The 17,637-nt window shown below is 39.6% G+C and overlaps 1 protein-coding gene across 1 annotated transcript in view; it reads right to left on the reverse strand.

Moving 5' to 3' along the window:
* Nucleotides 1-17,637, reverse strand: part of galnt9 (polypeptide N-acetylgalactosaminyltransferase 9) — a 99,038-nt gene that overhangs the window by 41,654 nt on the left and 39,747 nt on the right. The window contains exons 4-5 of the mRNA XM_031743673.2: nt 17,425-17,599; nt 7,513-7,710 (exon numbers count right to left, since the gene is read on the reverse strand). Coding sequence (XP_031599533.1) covers nt 7,513-7,710; nt 17,425-17,599 — 373 coding nt within the window. The remainder of the gene's footprint in view (nt 1-7,512; nt 7,711-17,424; nt 17,600-17,637) is intronic.

Here is a 17,637-nt window from a genome sequence, read left to right on the forward strand (position 1 = left end):
ACACACAGTCTTGTTTAAATTATAAGGGGGTGACAGACAGGCTTTCAAGTGCCATCATTTTTTACTGGCTGTGTAGATGAAAAAGACAGACCTGCACACTCTCGGCCTGATTCATCCCATCCTTTCACTTCCCTTGACAAGTGGCCTTCCTGTCTGTACTGCAAACTTTGTGCAAATCTCTTTGAGTGCTCCCTTTAGATTAAGCTTCCTGGCAAGGTAAACGCTGTCTCTCTCCCTCAGAACACTCTCAGCACCTTATTAAGCTGGACGCATCTGACAATGAAATAAAATCCTTGCACGATTGATCGTTTAGCATTTTTCCACAATGTGTAATTTATATTGTGAAACAAACATCCACAAATTGATATGAGAATTTTTGTGGCTTGCATATTTGCATTTTTAAGTTAAGAAAAAAGAAAAGAGTAAATTGTTGCCAAGTTTGGTGGCAACATTATCAACCAGGCATTTTATGGTATTTAATTGCATTAACTATCCAATCAAATTAGGCTAATTAGGCCAATATATTCCAACATATTCTTAAGACCAGAGCCTTAACTGGCAAAGAATAATATGTGAAGAAGGAAAGAAAATCATTTATATCCACTGGAATGACACTGACTATGGCACTGATTATGGTAAAGTGCTTAAAATAGTCAAAGGATGTGGGCTAAACTGGTAATTAGAACCCAAGCAAGGGAAACCTGGTCTGATGAAAAGGGACAGCATCCATCCCACTTTGGGTGGTGCACCTGTCATATAAATATAATGATTAATGTATTCATCTTAAAATGTAAAAATAAAGTAATGAGACCACAAAGTAGAGTTGGTTCTCTGAAATTTCCCTTCAGCTGTCAAGCCTCCAAAACACCATAGAGACCGTGTCTGCTCCCTGACCCCCTAAATTAAAGAAACGAAAAGCAAAATCAACAGATTCATATGGACCTAATAAAAATTAATGACTTCTACAACAGAACCAAAAACACAAACCAAATAAAATTAAATAAAAGAGCATTAGATCTCACTTATGAAAAAGTTGGGAAATGGTTTGATAGATGACCAAGCAATTATTTTATATTATCTCTGAAACCTTGGAATATATCAGCTAACAGCCTGGTTCAGTCATCTGTTCTGCCCCTCAATTCTAAATTATCCAATCCCTTCAACCCAGTAACACACATTCCTCTTTTGTTCTCCTAACTATTTCTGGTCCTTATTAAATGCTCATGCTCATGCTATTGGAGAATGATTATCATTTATATTTGCCCAGATTTACTAATGGTGTCTGCTGGACTAAAACATTTGGCACTAAAAAGCTGCTGTTGGTAAGCGGACACAGGCATTTCTATGGCTGGCCTTTTTCAGAGTTTCCCTTTCACAGAGCAAGACTTGGGGCGGACAGTATTTAAATGAACTGTGCGAACACAAGTTATTAAAGTGTGCCATAGGAAATTCTGCTGAATTTATGCTGAAAAAAGGTCACATTTTATTTTGCATCCATGTCTTATTTGGATTCAACCCGAATCTTTAGAACTAAGCTCCACACGTCTCCGGTCCTTATTGATACTGTTATTTTGATAAAAAAGAAAAGAACTGAACTCCAATAGTACTGAATGTATTAAATTCCATACTGGAATGCCTGTTAATGGGATTTAAACATGTGTTTTATGTGTGTTTGAATTGTAATGAGACCTGGACTTACACTGCATTATCTTTGTTAGTACAGTATTTACTTCCACATCAGGCCTGGTTGTTTTCAACCAACCAATTTATTCTGCTCTTCATACAATACTGGTGATCATTAATGGGAACTGGCTTTGCTGTATTTATAAATTACAATGAAGTGAGTAGATGATCCCCCCAGAACTTTAACCTCCCCCTGGGAAATTTTTGCAGTTGCATCATCATGCTAATTTGCTCCTCTTTAGTAAATCTGACTCATACCAAATATTCCAGTACCCCTATTAGAAACCATACAATCAGGATTTTTTGTAATTCATACAGTAAACTTATCTCAAGGACTCCTTTCATCTGTATAATAGACTATGGTGAAAATTAGGAACATCCTGTCTCAGAGTGATGCTGAGAAAATAGACCACCCATCTGTTAATTCCAGGTTGAACTACTGTAATTACTTATCAGAGGGATGCACTAATAGTTCTCTTAAAAGCCTCTACCAGATGCAAAAGTGAGAGAACTAACAATGACTAGCAGGACAGATCATTTTTCTACCCTGTTAGCTTCTCCTCACTGCATTCAAAACCCTTCTCACATACAAACCCTTAATGATGCTACACTATATCGCAAAGACCTCACTATATCATCTCAACAGAGCACTTTGCTTTCACAGTGCAGGCTTTCTTGTGGTTCCCCAAGTTTTAAAAAGCAGAACGTAAAGGACAGCCTTTAACTATTAGGTCCCTTTTCTTTGAAAGCAGCACCTTGTTTGGGTGCTTTTCAGGTGAGGCTTAAAACTTTCCTTTTTGATCAAGCTTATCTTTCGGGACGGATTAGGTGACCCTGCAAGGTTTCATAATTATATGGGTGCAAGCACACGCTGCTGGAGGAACTCCCATAATACACTGAGCACCTTTCCTCTACTCTCTTTTACTCTGCAGGCATTTATATGCCACTATTGCATGCTATTAACCTTGTGTCTTGTTTCTGCTGTAGTTTGTACTTTGTCCTCTGTCTGTTTGTTACTTTCTGGGGATATTTGGGAACATTTTTTAGTTGTGGTCTCCCTATGCTCTTCTTTTCTCTCTTTACTTCACCCAACTAGTTAAGGCAGATAGCCTGGTTCACGGGTTACTCTACATAGTATTGCAAGGTCTTTATGCAGTGAAAAAGTTATAGACAAGAAAAAAAAACATACTAGTTTTCTCCATTACAAGAACATTCAATAAACTCTTATGCAAGGGGGTGAATATAAAACACAAAGAGTCTGGCATTGATTTTTGCTAATATTTTGCATGGGCGAATGACGCACACTTCTATTGCTTCCTTTCAGCCAACGCTGTTGTTGTGTCTGTATTTTGTACCTGAAGGTACACACAACAGAGATCTCCTTTCTCCGAGGTTTGTCAAACAGAGACTTCAAATAAAGTATGCCCTTCAAAAAACAGGAAATCATAAGTCACAAAACAACTTCTGGAGTCCATCAGACACCACAGATTGATGGTGTAATCATCCAGTGGATTTCTCATTTAACGTCACGAGGTTTAGTTATTTTTAGTGTGCAGATGGTCAGCCTGCAGGACTCATCCGCCCCTTGCAACTCTTGTCCTTGTCTCCTGCTTGCAGTGTAAATGTCTGATAGATGTATGCAATGTATGGCAAGATAAAGACTCCGTTTCTTCCAGATGATGAAATGGAGTTAAAATTCTACATTAGATCTGGCTTGATTCAAACAGCTGTTAAACAGGTTTTTGAAAAAAAAAAAAAGGTTTCTTTTTGAATCAGTGCTTTTAACTGATGGAGCCACATCATCAAAATACATACTTCTGCCCGTAACTCTGTTTCACAATATCGCCAAAATGCTTGCAATCTTCTGTTCTCACAACATGTTTGTGCCGTCTCTACCCTTTTACTCTCTTTGTCGTTGAATGTGTCCAAACAACCAGAGACGTTGTGAGGGAGCTTCTGTTTTTGATGGGTAGAAACCTTGAGGAAGCAAGCAGGAAAATGATTTCCAATAGGAATCCACCCAGCTGACACACTTCAGCTGGCCCTTGAGGCGATCTGTTCATTTTCAGCAAACTGTCAATAGGGAAGACGAACCAGCTTTGCAATGCGTGAATGTCTACTCTTATCATTTCTTTTTATCTCAACTCTAGCAATTGATATTTGGTAATACATGATTCTCGTGGAGTTTTGATAAGACATCCAATATTTAGGTCCACACTAGTTGTTTGTTTGTATGAGAACACCCTGTACCAAATGAAATTGTTATTGCTTTTCCAGCACTGGTCTGTGGTAGGTAATGAAACTCTGGCATCCAATTCATGTTTCTGTTGCCTGTGGTCAGAACAGAACAGTCTGTGTGAATGTCTTGGTGTCTGGGATAACGGAAGACATCGTGGCAGTACACATCAGTAGGTTTCATGCTTATGGCTTGGTTAAAATGCAGGGGCCAGGACATTAAGTGATACAAATGAACACATTTACCTGTTCTGTTTATAGCAGCAATGCCGTCTGCACATAGGTTTACACCAGCAGACAAGAATTGTTGATTCCTTTTAGCGCTTTACAAAATCAGCACTGACATTCTGCAGGCATTTATTCATCATTGTGGAGCACAGGGTTGTATATTGACGTTCCAGATGTTTTTTCTGTTATGCTGCTAAAATAAATAAGTAAATTAAGCTAATATTTGTGGTGAAGTGAGGAGGAAGAGCTCAGTAGTCTCACAGCCTGAAGAAAGAAACGGCTCCAAAGTCTGGTGCTACAGCAGCAGATCTTGTATCGGTTGCCAGATTCCAGCAGGGTGAACATGCAGCCACAGATCCTCATTGATCAGGCCTTTGTTGAGCCAAATTTAGCTACTTTACTTACAGTATGTGATCAGTTCTACTTTTGATTTTGCTGAATGTTTTTGCCCTCTACTCCTGTCATTGATCTTTCAGTATTTGTTTTGTGCTCGTGAGTATAGGAATCTGAAAACATGGTGCCTTTTCATTTACAAATCTAAGTCTGTTTAAATGTCTGATTAAATGGGTTACTCCAAGTTCATGTTCATACAGAGATGAAGGCCTGTTGGCGCATTCCACATCTCAGATCTTTAAAAACAACACCCTTTTCCTCCTGTAAATGCTTGTCTTTGTCAACAGATGTATTACTGAGTCTATGCAGTCTGAGAAAAGAGGAAATACTTTTTCTTTAACCACATGAACTGTGTTCAGAGAACACTTCAGCTGGATCCATTTTACTGAAGCATCCTTGAATGGGATAAAAAAAAATGCAGCTCAAAGCTGCCGATCTCTTGCTACCGCTGACCCGCACCTCCTTGTGATTATATTTATGTTTATGTGTCAGGATGTGCCATCTTCAGTTCAAGTTTGATGCTCTACTGTAGCACTAGTTGTAAAATTGCAGTGGCAATGCACCAGGGATGCAGCAACATTAAGCAGTCCAGCAGCCCCATAATTATGGAAGATGGAAACCAAGAGCTAAGCTGAGTCAGGTGGCCTTGACCTGTGTGCTTGGTGCTTGCACTGCCGTTGGCCGTACAACACTAAAACAAAACCGCTACATGATTACAGATATGTATTATAAAGCAACATAAGAAAAGTTCAGTGCATTTTTAAAGAGTTCTATATAACACAAGACTATTAGCAAGTTCACTGATATAGTAAAGGTATCAGAGGTGAAATTCACTTGTTTTTATTATTCTAATAAACTAAATTTAAGCAGACTTCTAAACATCATCACAGCTACTAACAATCATCAACCACAAATTTTCTACAGTCATAGGGGACAAATTCAAATTCATCAACAAGTTCAGCTCCTGTCCCCATCCTATCCAAACAGCCAAAACATCTGCAAGAGCAACAAAAGTTTTAGAGATGCTGATGTACTACACTCTTTTCTTTCAGTGTATTGCATTCCAGTAGAGTTTTGCCAGGGATACACGTAACCATTTCTAGAGCTATATAAAAACCTGACAGAAGCATATGCTCTCCTTTAATCTAAGGTGGTATATTATAATACCCTGCTCATACTCAACACAAAGTTACACTAATGACACCACACCGCTGAGGCCCTGTGCTTTAAAAATGATATTTTTCATTGTAATTGGAAAGTTTTCTAAAGGCAGCATTTATTCATGTGTTCGTGTGGCATAGTAAACTACAGGCAGTGCAGAATTATTAGGCAAATGAGTATTTTGTCCACATCATCCTCTTCATGCATGTTGTCTTACTCCAAGCTGTATAGGCTCGAAAGCCTACTACCAATTAAGCATATTAGGTGATGTGCATCTCTGTAATGAGAAGGGGTGTGGTCTAATGACATCAACACCCTATATCAGGTGTGCATAATTATTAGGCAACTTCCTTTCCTTTGGCAAAATGGGTCAAAAGAAGGACTTGACAGGCTCAGAAAAGTCAAAAATAGTGAGATATCTTGCAGAGGGATGCAGCAGTCTTAAAATTGCAAAGCTTCTGAAGCGTGATCATCGAACAATCAAGCGTTTCATTCAAAATAGTCAACAGGGTCGCAAAAACCAAGGCGCAAAATAACTGCCCATGAACTGAGAAAAGTCAAGCGTGCAGCTGCCAAGATGCCACTTGCCACCAGTTTGGCCATATTTCAGAGCTGCAACATCACTGGAGTGCCCAAAAGCACAAGGTGTGCAATACTCAGAGACATGGCCAAGGTAAGAAAGGCTGAAAGACGACCACCACTGAACAAGACACACAAGCTGAAACTTCAAGACTGGGCCAAGAAATATCTCAAGACTGATTTTTCTAAGGTTTTATGGACTGATGAAATGAGAGTGAGTCTTGATGGGCCAGATGGATGGGCCCGTGGCTGGATTGGTAAAGGGCAGAGAGCTCCAGTCCGACTCAGACGCCAGCAAGGTGGAGGTGGAGTACTGGTTTGGGCTGGTATCATCAAAGATGAGCTTGTGGGGCCTTTTCGGGTTGAGGATGGAGTCAAGCTCAACTCCCAGTCCTACTGCCAGTTTCTGGAAGACACCTTCTTCAAGCAGTGGTACAGGAAGAAGTCTGCATCCTTCAAGAAAAACATGAGTTTCATGCAGGACAATGCTCCATCACACGCGTCCAAGTACTCCACAGCGTGGCTGGCAAGAAAGGGTATAAAAGAAGAAAAACTAATGACATGGCCTCCTTGTTCACCTGATCTGAACCCCATTGAGAACCTGTGGTCCATCATCAAATGTGAGATTTACAAGGAGGGAAAACAGTACACCTCTCTGAACAGTGTCTGGGAGGCTGTGGTTGCTGCTGCACGTAATGTTGATGGTGAACAGATCAAAACACTGACAGAATCCATGGATGGCAGGCTTTTGAGTGTCCTTGCAAAGAAAGGTGGCTATATTGGTCGCTGATTTGTTTTTGTTTTGTTTTTGAATGTCAGAAATGTATATTTGTGAATGTGGAGATGTTATATTGGTTTCACTGGTAAAATAAATAATTGAAATGGGTATATATTTGTTTTTGTTAAGTTGCCTAATAATTATGCACAGTAATAGTCACCTGCACACACAGATATCCCCCTAAAATAGCTAAAACTAAAAACAAACTAAAAACTACTTCCAAAAACATTCAGCTTTGATATTAATGAGTTTTTTGGGTTCATTGAGAACATGGTTGTTGTTCAATAATAAAATTATTCCTCAAAAATACAACTTGCCTAATAATTCTGCACTCCCTGTATAGTATGCCTGAGTTTGATGCCTCTACATATGAATAAGTCATATCCCAAGGCTGTTCATATTTCATCAAACATCCTCATCTATAATGGACACTTTGCACCGGCTGAGGCCCTCACCTGATAGGGGCTGTCTCATCGCCCCTGTCCAGCCACTCTTGTGGAGGGATGATGTACATACACCATAGACCCCAGTTGTAGCCGTGGGCGGCATTAGCGTACTGCTGCACCTCGAACGTGTTGTACTTGATGTTGTCTATGGCGGGCAAGATAATGCGGGTATGATCCTCCTTCATCCGGGTCAGAATAGGTTCAGACCTATGGATAAGAAAAGAGACAGGAGTTAAGAGCTGGCTTTCTGGATTAGGTATGCCGAAGATTCATTGCATAGTTGCAGGAGGTGAATGAAAAGAGTGAGAGGTGTAGAGTCTGCTACAGGGCAACTAACAGATGTGTGCATATATTCATTCTGTTCTGCAGAGGTTTGAAGGATTAATATTGCAAAAATACTGGTCAAAACTGACTGAATGGATGACTTAACTGAATATGAATGTAATGTGAAAAGCTGTGGATGTGTATGTGCAGGAAACCAATGCATTTAAATGTTAAACAAAAAGTTCTTTCGTCAACAGTTACAAAAAAATGCCAGGAGCAGCTACAGATAGCTGCAGACGCTGTCTCGACTTTTAAACCATTACCACACTGACATGCTTTTTCAGTGTCAATGCAGTTGGTAAACCAGCATTTATTCAACTTTAAAACCAATTTCCAGCATCTGCTTCCCTCTCCTGTTGATGATATGAAGTTCTTGCAAAATGAATTTTCTGCGTAACGACAAATGATATCGTATCATATTTGATATCGCTCACTCACGAAAATCCAATGTCAAATAGTGACACGCATTACAGAGAGACTCTTGATAGGAGCCTGATAAAACCAACCACAGCAGCTGAACAGAGACTCTCAGTCAGCTCCTGGGAGAAGCATCCACTCTTCTTCTTTACTTTCTTACCCTGTGCGGACGGTTGCAAGGTAGAGTCTGAAACAGCCCTGCTGTGATCTTCATCTCATGACTTTTTTTCTCCCAGGCAGTTTTGGCTGGAACATATTAAATGGACTACACGCTTTCACAGACTTTAAAAATCTTAAGGCAACATCGGGATATTAATAAGTGAGATAAAACCAATTCACAACTATCTTAGTTACAGCATATAAGAGAAGTTACATGATGAAGCTAAGACTCCAGTATGTCCATCCATCCATCCATCCATTCATTGATTTTTCTTCCGCATATCTGATTCAGGGTTGCGGGGGGCTGGAGCCTGTCCAAGCTGTCATAGGGTGAGTGGTGGGTACCCCACCACACTTGACATGCTGCAGAGCTAACACACAGAGACGCAAACATTCATGCTCACATTCACACCTACAGTCAGTTTAGAGTCACCAAAAGGCAGTTCTGGTAATAGTAAATGTAGTAATAGTTAATAGTTCTGTTATTATCTTCAAAGGAAACACTTTTCTTCTAAAGGAAATTAAGACATTTAGAATGATTTGACTCACTTGGTCTATAAAACATAGCACTGCATACCATGCAATAAGCTCTCCTTAGCTTGGCCATGGGCAGAACACAATGACAGTCATGTGCTTCTGGCCCTAGTTACATTTGTATAATCTTCCTATGCTGACAGACGATGTCCTCCATATTTTCAAAGGAGCACTTCATATGCTTCATATGCTACTTGGTTATGGGAACACTTTTCCAAATTAAAAAGAAAGAAAGAAAGAAAACAAAACCTGGCTGCAATCATTATTTGATAAATGCATGTCTTTAAAAAAAAAAAACCCAAAACACTCCCCTCTCCAGTCTTCTGACTGTCAGTTTCTTGGCCCTGACTCATGTCCTACTTCCTCTCTCGCCCTCTTCAAAAAGTGGAACTCATTCATCTTCCAAAAGCAAAATGACTTCTTATCACATGAAGGTAAAGGACAGAAACTACAGAGGGGAGTGATACGAATTGAACTGTTTTGGGTGACAAAATAATCCTTTAATAACTTGAAAGCCTTGTGATTGACTGGCCACCTGTCTGAAGTCTAGCCCACCTTTTGCCCTATGACAGCAGGAATAATCTCCACACCCCCGCGATGCTGAATGGGACAAGTGCTTAAGAAAATGGATGGTCTGGAACATACAGTCTTATCTGTATTTACTCCCAAATTATATTAAGTGTTAGAGAAACACGAGTTCCCTCATTTAATTTGTGACTTTACTGATGGATGTGGGTAAGTCTAACAAAATGATAACGTATTATTTAGCTTTAGAAATGGTGGTACAGACAAAAAAAGCTCTTTCATTTATTTTTTGTCTTCATTTTATTTTATACAAATATATTTTATGATAATATAAACCTAAGGAAACTTCATATCAACAGACATGACACTGGTGTCAGTGTTTTAATTCAGTTGTATTTAATGTAATGCCACAATGACAGTCATTTCAGAGTGCTTTATATTACATTAAATACACAACAGCATTAGAGAAAAGACCCCAGTGATCCCTTATATCCCATAATTTCTTACTCCTCTTGCCTCACCATCACATTTGCAACAACAGTTTTCAAAGAATTATGATCAGATCTCTTGAGAATGCATTAGGTGGTGGTGGAGGCACATGCTAGCACCTTTGCACAGCTTGGTTGTGTTGTTTTATTGTCTCAGATATGAAAGTCAAAAGTTTCTATTTAAGGCTTGAATCGGTGGGAGCACAGTCAGTCAAGTTTGTTTTCACTCACTTAGGCACCAAGGCTACTTGGTTATGGGAAAATAATGGTAGTTTGAGTCAAATGTTTGTCTCTTCACAAAATTAACCCTATAGATTTCAAACTTAAGCTTCCCCAGCCTTTGTTCCAGTGTGACGCCTTTCAGTTTTATTTTCAGTCTGATCAGTCTCCTAGCGATAACACTGCATAGGGGAGATGATCTAGGTCATTTGCGCTGTAATTTTTCATTAACACACAAAAAATAAGGTGCTCAGTAGTTCAAAGTGAAAAGTACCATTAATTAAATAAAAAATTCTGAGTACACTAAACTACAGTAGACAGTTTAAAAAACAAAAAATAAACAAAACAAAACATTTTCAACTAAATATCAGTTATGCTTCAGGGCCACTGTCTGCAACATACTACGGTTAGAAACTCTTTGTGAAGGCTGTCTCTGACAAAACTGCACACAGTGTTTGTTGGCTTTGGATGACCGTGCGGTCCCTGTCATGGGCTGATACAGAGGAGCAACCATACTCCTGTGTAAAAATATAAACCATAACCTGACTGTCATGCACTGGATCATTCAGATGTTAGAAGTTGGGGTCCATGATGCTGGAGAACACTTTACAGAGCTCGGTCATTTTCATATATTTATTGACTCGCAAACTCTGAAAGTCTGCTGCTGATCTCAGGAAACGGAGCAATGTCTCTTTGCCTATATGGAGATTTGCAGATGTGGGTCAAAGTGGGGCAAATTGCTGCAGATGATGTGCTGAAAAAGCTTGATATGAGGGAAGCTACTGTAATGGAACATCAAATATGTTTAAATTGCCAACAATTTATGCTCCTGCATATATATATATATATATATATATGCACAGCTGGGCAAATGTCTATATGAAAAATGACAATCACTAATTTCACTAATTATGTGTGGTGCCTTGTAGGCACAATGATAAAAGCTTGTTAATATTGCATAAGATACTGTAGTAGACATAACATATACAAATCATATAATAACAGACAATGCATTCATGCAGAGCTACATCTTCATTTTGATGACGTACATATGTTTCTACCTCTTCTTCTTTAAAGTATTACAAGAATAAAACATATCTGACAGGTAACAATAACTCTTATGTTCAGTGAAATTTGCATTGATTTTTTTTTTCCATTTAAATCATTTGATATTTCCAAGCCATTTAAAGGGTTATGTGTTCAATCTGATGATTCAGTCTCCAACTCACACATTTAACCTGCGTGAGTAAGAACAATCTTTTTGAAGGCTCAGATGTGCCGTACAGTGTTTGACTATGTAGTGAAACAAAGGCTTTGCTTTTACTTTGAAGACATTTTTACAGTAGCAGAACGCGTGACGTGCTTTGCTTGACATGTTCAGCAAAAGTGTTGCTCTGAGCACTTCCTTACCTTGGGCAGATCTCCCTGTCATTCCAACCTTTTCCATTCATCTCCTTCTGTCCTTGAGCTCCCACAACACCCTAACCCAGCCCGCACCTTCTTTACTGCTGGAATACACGAGAGTGATAAGATAAGAGACAGTGTGGAAATGAGGACACATCTGCTTTTGACAGACGAGGCTGTGTCATCCTCCTTTCTTTATCTGCTATCTCGTGTTCCTTACATTGAGACCGTTATTCATCCACATCGGTCCTAATCATGCTCAGTTGCAAATAGCAATGAGATTTTCCCTTCTACCAGTAATGACTCATCCAGTACAGCAAATACATGCTGACAACATCCATCACCGCTGGCTCCACAATGCCATTTCTTATATTCAAAACAGAAGTCCTCTTGATTAATGAACTCTTTGACTACTTGTCTTTCAGTGCAGTCTACACTTTTGTGGAGCTTCACACCAGGCTGTGCATGCATTTCAGATATTTAAAAAAAATCAAGGAAACACAATCTATTCATATCTACTTGATTTAACAACAGCAGCGTCACAGGATGTCTCATTATCTGTCCTACCTTTGTCCAGAATTGACGTAAAAGCCCCGCAGTCCCCCTTTCAAAGCTGCATTTTTTATTAAAAAATTTCAGATTAATGGATCTCAAATAGGGAACGATACTCAGGCAGAGAGTTATCAGATAATGGGATCTAACTACACCCTAAGAGCAGCAGGGTCCTAAGTGCCTAAAATAAGATCTTCTTTAATTCTGCATTAAACTCAGTGCTGCAGACCGTGTGAGCTGCCCTATAGGAGTAGCTTTTTTTTTTAAATTCAGTAACTTAAAAAGAAATGAGCCTAACAGACCCCTAGCAGAAAAAAATGATCTATTAGCACTGAGGTCTTTAAATCTGCTTTGAGTGAAATCTGTCAAAGTTCTTAAAACATATTTATCTTTATTTTGAATTGTTGTTTTTTTTATAACTGTGCTTTTACGATCAGGTTTCTCACTATTGCCATTGCAAATGCCAGCTGTGTTTTCTTATATATTATAGGAATTTTAAAAAATGTGTATTTCATCACAACACTTTAAAACCAGTTAAACTGACATTGCAGTATGGTACAATTTAGATCTGACAGTGCTAATTTGTGTTTGCTGTGTTATATAGGATAAAGAATCTAAGCCTGCAGTGCCTCTAGCCATCTTTAAGCGCATTAATCTTTAAATGTGCAGCCGTCCACAGTCCTTTCGCCTGGCTGTTTTACAGAGCAGCTCAGACATGCATATGTAGAGTAGATATTAATATTGGGCCAGTCTCCTGCCTCCAATAAAAAAAGATGCAGGATTCAAAGAAGGGAAAGGTAGCCATGCAGAATTTAAATTCATTACAGGGTCGAGGCTTTTTTGAAGTAGATAGCGGGATGCAGAGGCATGAACTGGAAAAGGATCAAGGCGCAATGTTAGATTCCACACCACTTCTAAATGCATTTGCCGAGGACGTGGTTGATATGATACAAATGTAAAGGCAGCATAAAGCCCTGTCTTTTCAGTGCTTTTTGGAGGTTTGCCTGGCCTGTGCTCTGTGAAGCACTCAGTAAGGCTGCAGCCTCCTTTCTCATCTCCAGACAGATATAAACACTGAGCCACTGCCAGACGCTGTGAGCGAGAGGAAAAACATGATTTACTTTATCTAAAAAAATATTTCCCCAGCCTTCAAGACCTCTGGAATTTATGTACCATTGAATTTAATATAATACCACTGCACCTGCATGGCATAATAATAAGCAGAAGGAGTTCTGTGAGATTACCAAAGGAGCCAATATCAAATAAACATGTGGCAAATATTACATAATTAAAAATTACAAGAGGATTGTTTAATCCATTCCTTAGCGTTCTGAATTCTGCCAGTTTGTCTCTTTCTTACAAACACTCACCAGGTCACAGTGCAGCAGAACATTCAACATTCATCAAAGAGTTGCTTTCTGAAGCATGTATTTCATTACAACCTCCCTGCATCGACAACCTTATCTCCAGCGCACACTTACGGGGAGCTGCTGCTACGCTGTTAATCATTAATCGTTAATAATCTGAGATTGCAACTGTGCAAGGGACTTCAAAACCAAATAAATATCAATTTCCTGCCCTCCGCAACCGTTTGGTTGAAGTATGGCATACAGTAGGTTCTAATTACAACATGTTCCCCTTTTCTGCTATCAATCCTGTTTATTTACATAGCACGGGGAAGGAAATTGGTCCTTTTTGGAACCCAATGGACAACGGCTGCCCAAAGGATGGATGGTTAGAAACTACAGGAGAAGATAGACTGCGAGCATTAAGCCGGTGCAAAACCGCATTAACCACAACAACGATTTCATATCCTCATATTAAAGCGGCGCAAAGCCACAGAAATCAGACTCCATCGCTCTTGTGGTGCAAAACGTTTGCTTATTAACTCCTGAAAAACAAGTGCTTCACCAACTTTTTTTTTTTACAATCTTCCTTTTACAAAGCTGAAAAAAAGACCTGACACCACATCATTTCTATCAGTCGTGAGCACTCACGGTGGAAGTAAGTAATAAAAAAGCCTTGAATGTGAATTTTAGAAAACTCTAGTTTGTTTTTAATCCCCATAAATCATGTTTATTCACCTCATATTTTTCTCCTGGTCACCCCCCCACTCCCACCCCTGCAGCTGCTTAATGCCCCCCGTGTTTGAGAACCACAGTCATAAACCAACATGCTGTGAGGGAATGGGAAATGACTAAGTGCGTGATACAGCATGATACAATTATGTTTGCTTAAACCCAATAATAAGTTATGCGAAGTAGCAATACATTTCAGCTGCGAATGTACAGCACCTCCAGGGAATACCACGCCAATGAATCACAGCGATGCAACTAAGAGCTGGCAGCATTGTCTCTGGCTCTGTATGCATAGGCACTGTGTACAAGGTCATTGAGGGATATTCACCACAACATCTAGAGGAAACATCCATCTCACTTATCACTGTATGTGCCATAGTGAATAATCACATTATGATAAACGGCTTCTCTTCCGTTTGAACAAACAGAAAGTGTAGATACCGCGAGTGAATCTGAGTAAGAGAGTGCATGATGTTTGCAGGCATACAGTAGATAATAAATGCACACACTCTCTCATACACAAAGAAATCTAAGCGGCGTGAGCAAGCTTGTTGAAGTTGGCTGTCATCTCTTCAGTTGCTATATTCCTTTATCCTGCAACTACTACTAAAAAAAAAAAAATCACAGGCATTCTGCTCTACTTTCCACCGACTTCTGTAAATAACACTTCATGCAAAAAGCAAAAACCGGGGCTGCAAAATAAAACAAAACTAACAAAACTACAGCTGCAGGTTGTCAAAGGAAGACGGAGGTGATACATCGGTGAAGGTGTGTGGAGCAGAAAGAAGAGAACGTCGCACGGTGGCAGCAGATTGGCCAACATGAACAAAATATGCTGAGGTGGCTTTGGCATGTGGAAGAGGGACGGATGGAGAGGAGGAAGCCTACGCGGAGGTGAGTGGGGTATGTTGCATCAATGACAGGCAAGTCTACTTCTGAGCAAGAACAGATGGGGAAGCAGATGAGGGAACCACTGGGGTGTCAGTTATAATCAGAAATGCACCTAGGCATTGATGCAACTTCCTTTGTGAGTGCTGTTTGCTGCCCGGGTCACCTGCGCCGTGCCACTTCTGGGCACATAGTTCCCATTTGGGCTATAAATGGCCCGTCAAGCTTCAATAACCACGGCTTATCAAGTCATCTCTTGGTAAAGGTCCCTTTGATTGCTGACTAATGTTGTGGTGGGATGTTTATAGGTCAGGCCCACTCTGACCTTTAGTGCTTTAATTTCATCTTAATGAAGCAAAACAGAACATTCTGATTACATTATGCCAGTTTACAGAATAAGCACACAAAGTTCCCATGTCTTTTATTATAAAAGTTTTACTTGTGAGCAGAGAAAATTTACTGGTAGTATAATAGAAAGTTAATATTGGAGTTTATATTTGTTCTAAAATAATCATCATACTTCCTTAAAAATCCTTAAAAGCAAATTCATAAGTAAAGCTTAACACAGAATCACATACTGTAGTAGTAAATGAGCCCAAGAAATAAATAATGATTTTTAAATGATCATCAAAATCATCACATAAAGAAAGACGAGTTTTAAAATGCCGTTTAAACCAGAATGACATAGAAACAATGTGCTGCATAGTCGATTGGATAAACGCAAAGATGATCTGCAGCATCTGTGGCAAGTGAGACAAATGGGCCATAACAATAGCAAAAACCCCAAAAAGAAACAAATTCAATTGTAACTTTGGGCACTTTGTTACAGCAGCCTGTCACAAACACACATCACTTTTCCAAACTGAATCGTGAATGTAGATTTTGATCCATCATGCAGTACCATCTGGAAAAGATCTGACTGGAAACAGCTTCATTTGTCAGTGTGACTATGATCCCAAACACAGTGCCAATGCAGTAAAAGCATGTATAACTGGAAAAACGCACAACACTATCAGCCATGGATTGACCTCCCCAGAGCCCGAACCACAACATTACTGAAGCAGTTTTGGATCATCTTGACAGAGAATGAAACAGAAGGCAGCCAGCATCCAAGGAAGAACTTTGAATATCCTTCGAGAAGCCTGCTTAAAGAAACTACAAGAAAGATGGTCTACAAGAGTTCAGGCTGTGTTAAAGAATAAGCTGGTCATACTAAATACTGACTGTCAGGCTTGTTAGAGTCCTGTTTTCATCAGTTATGTCTATTATTATGTCAGTTTTCATCTTATTTTAAAGCGAACAGTGACGTCTGGAGAGAAGAAGTGAAGGAGTATTTACTTGATTATATATTGCTTACATTTATTGTCCTAATTCTGGAAGCATTACAGTTTCTTGAATACACTGGAAATATCTGAATGTCATAATTATAAGCAAGATTTGACTTATTTGGCAAATTTTGGGAGGTTTGATCAACAGTTCTGTTGATTGTAGAGACATGTGCATAATTTCTTTGTGTTTTTCTTTCGACCAGTTTATGACTAAGAAGAACTGGTGTGACAACTGTCACAAATCTGAATAGCACTTTCGGATGTGTTTACATTTCTTGCATCTATTTAGCCATAAAGATCGAAAAGCATTCAGAGATGCTGTAGACTCAGTCTTCTGCCATCCTCCTCATCTTCTTCCTTGTCCCTTTCTTGACTCTCAGGCAGCTTCCAGGGAACAAAGCTTCATCTTCCGACACTGACGGCATGACAGGCTCAAATTAGGTGCCAATTACATCTTTTTGAGTTACTTGTTTGCTGTTAAACTTAAGCAGCAGGCAGACATTGGATTGAGACCCCCAGAAGTAATTTCATATCGCAAAATGAGCCCAGAGCCCGCAAGTAAAATAATTTTGAAATGCACAACATTTGAGCTACCTCTTTAATTACACTCACTCTCACATTTCACAGTGTTTGACTCACTCTCACTTGTCGTAAGTGTGTATTTGCTCGACAGGTAAAGCCATATTAGCCGGGCTGTCTTTTTATCCAGCTCTAACCAAAAGTGATTCTTACAATTTAAAAAAAGGAAATGCAAAAAGGCAAAGGATTACCAGCTAGAAACCCTTCTGCATAATAAGCACCATTGTCCTGAAAACACTGTCTCGGTTAGAACCTCGCCTGGTGTTTTATCAGAACGCTTAGATCAGACCAGACTGCATAATTGAGTGATAATAAATTTACATGACATCCCTCTGTTCTAAAAAACATAAAAAGCAAAGCACAAAGGTAAAGGTGAGAGAGGACAGAGAAACGGCTTAGACCTTTTCAAGTTAAACATGACCTTACCAGCCGGTGTTGAACTCAACGTGAGCGTCAAAGAAGCCGACGACGGGAGCCGTGGCCGCGTTCCAGCCGTGTATACGGGCCCGGATCAGACCCTCCCTCTTGCTGTTTCTCACAATCTTTACGAGGCCCGGGTAGCGTTTGTTCACATACTGATCCAAGTTGAATTTCAGCTCCACTGGAAGACAGCAGATTAGAGAGAGCCCTCCTTTAAAA

The sequence above is a fragment of the Oreochromis aureus genome, linkage group 12 (assembly GCF_013358895.1).
Source record: "Oreochromis aureus strain Israel breed Guangdong linkage group 12, ZZ_aureus, whole genome shotgun sequence".
Lineage (NCBI taxonomy): Eukaryota > Metazoa > Chordata > Actinopteri > Cichliformes > Cichlidae > Oreochromis > Oreochromis aureus.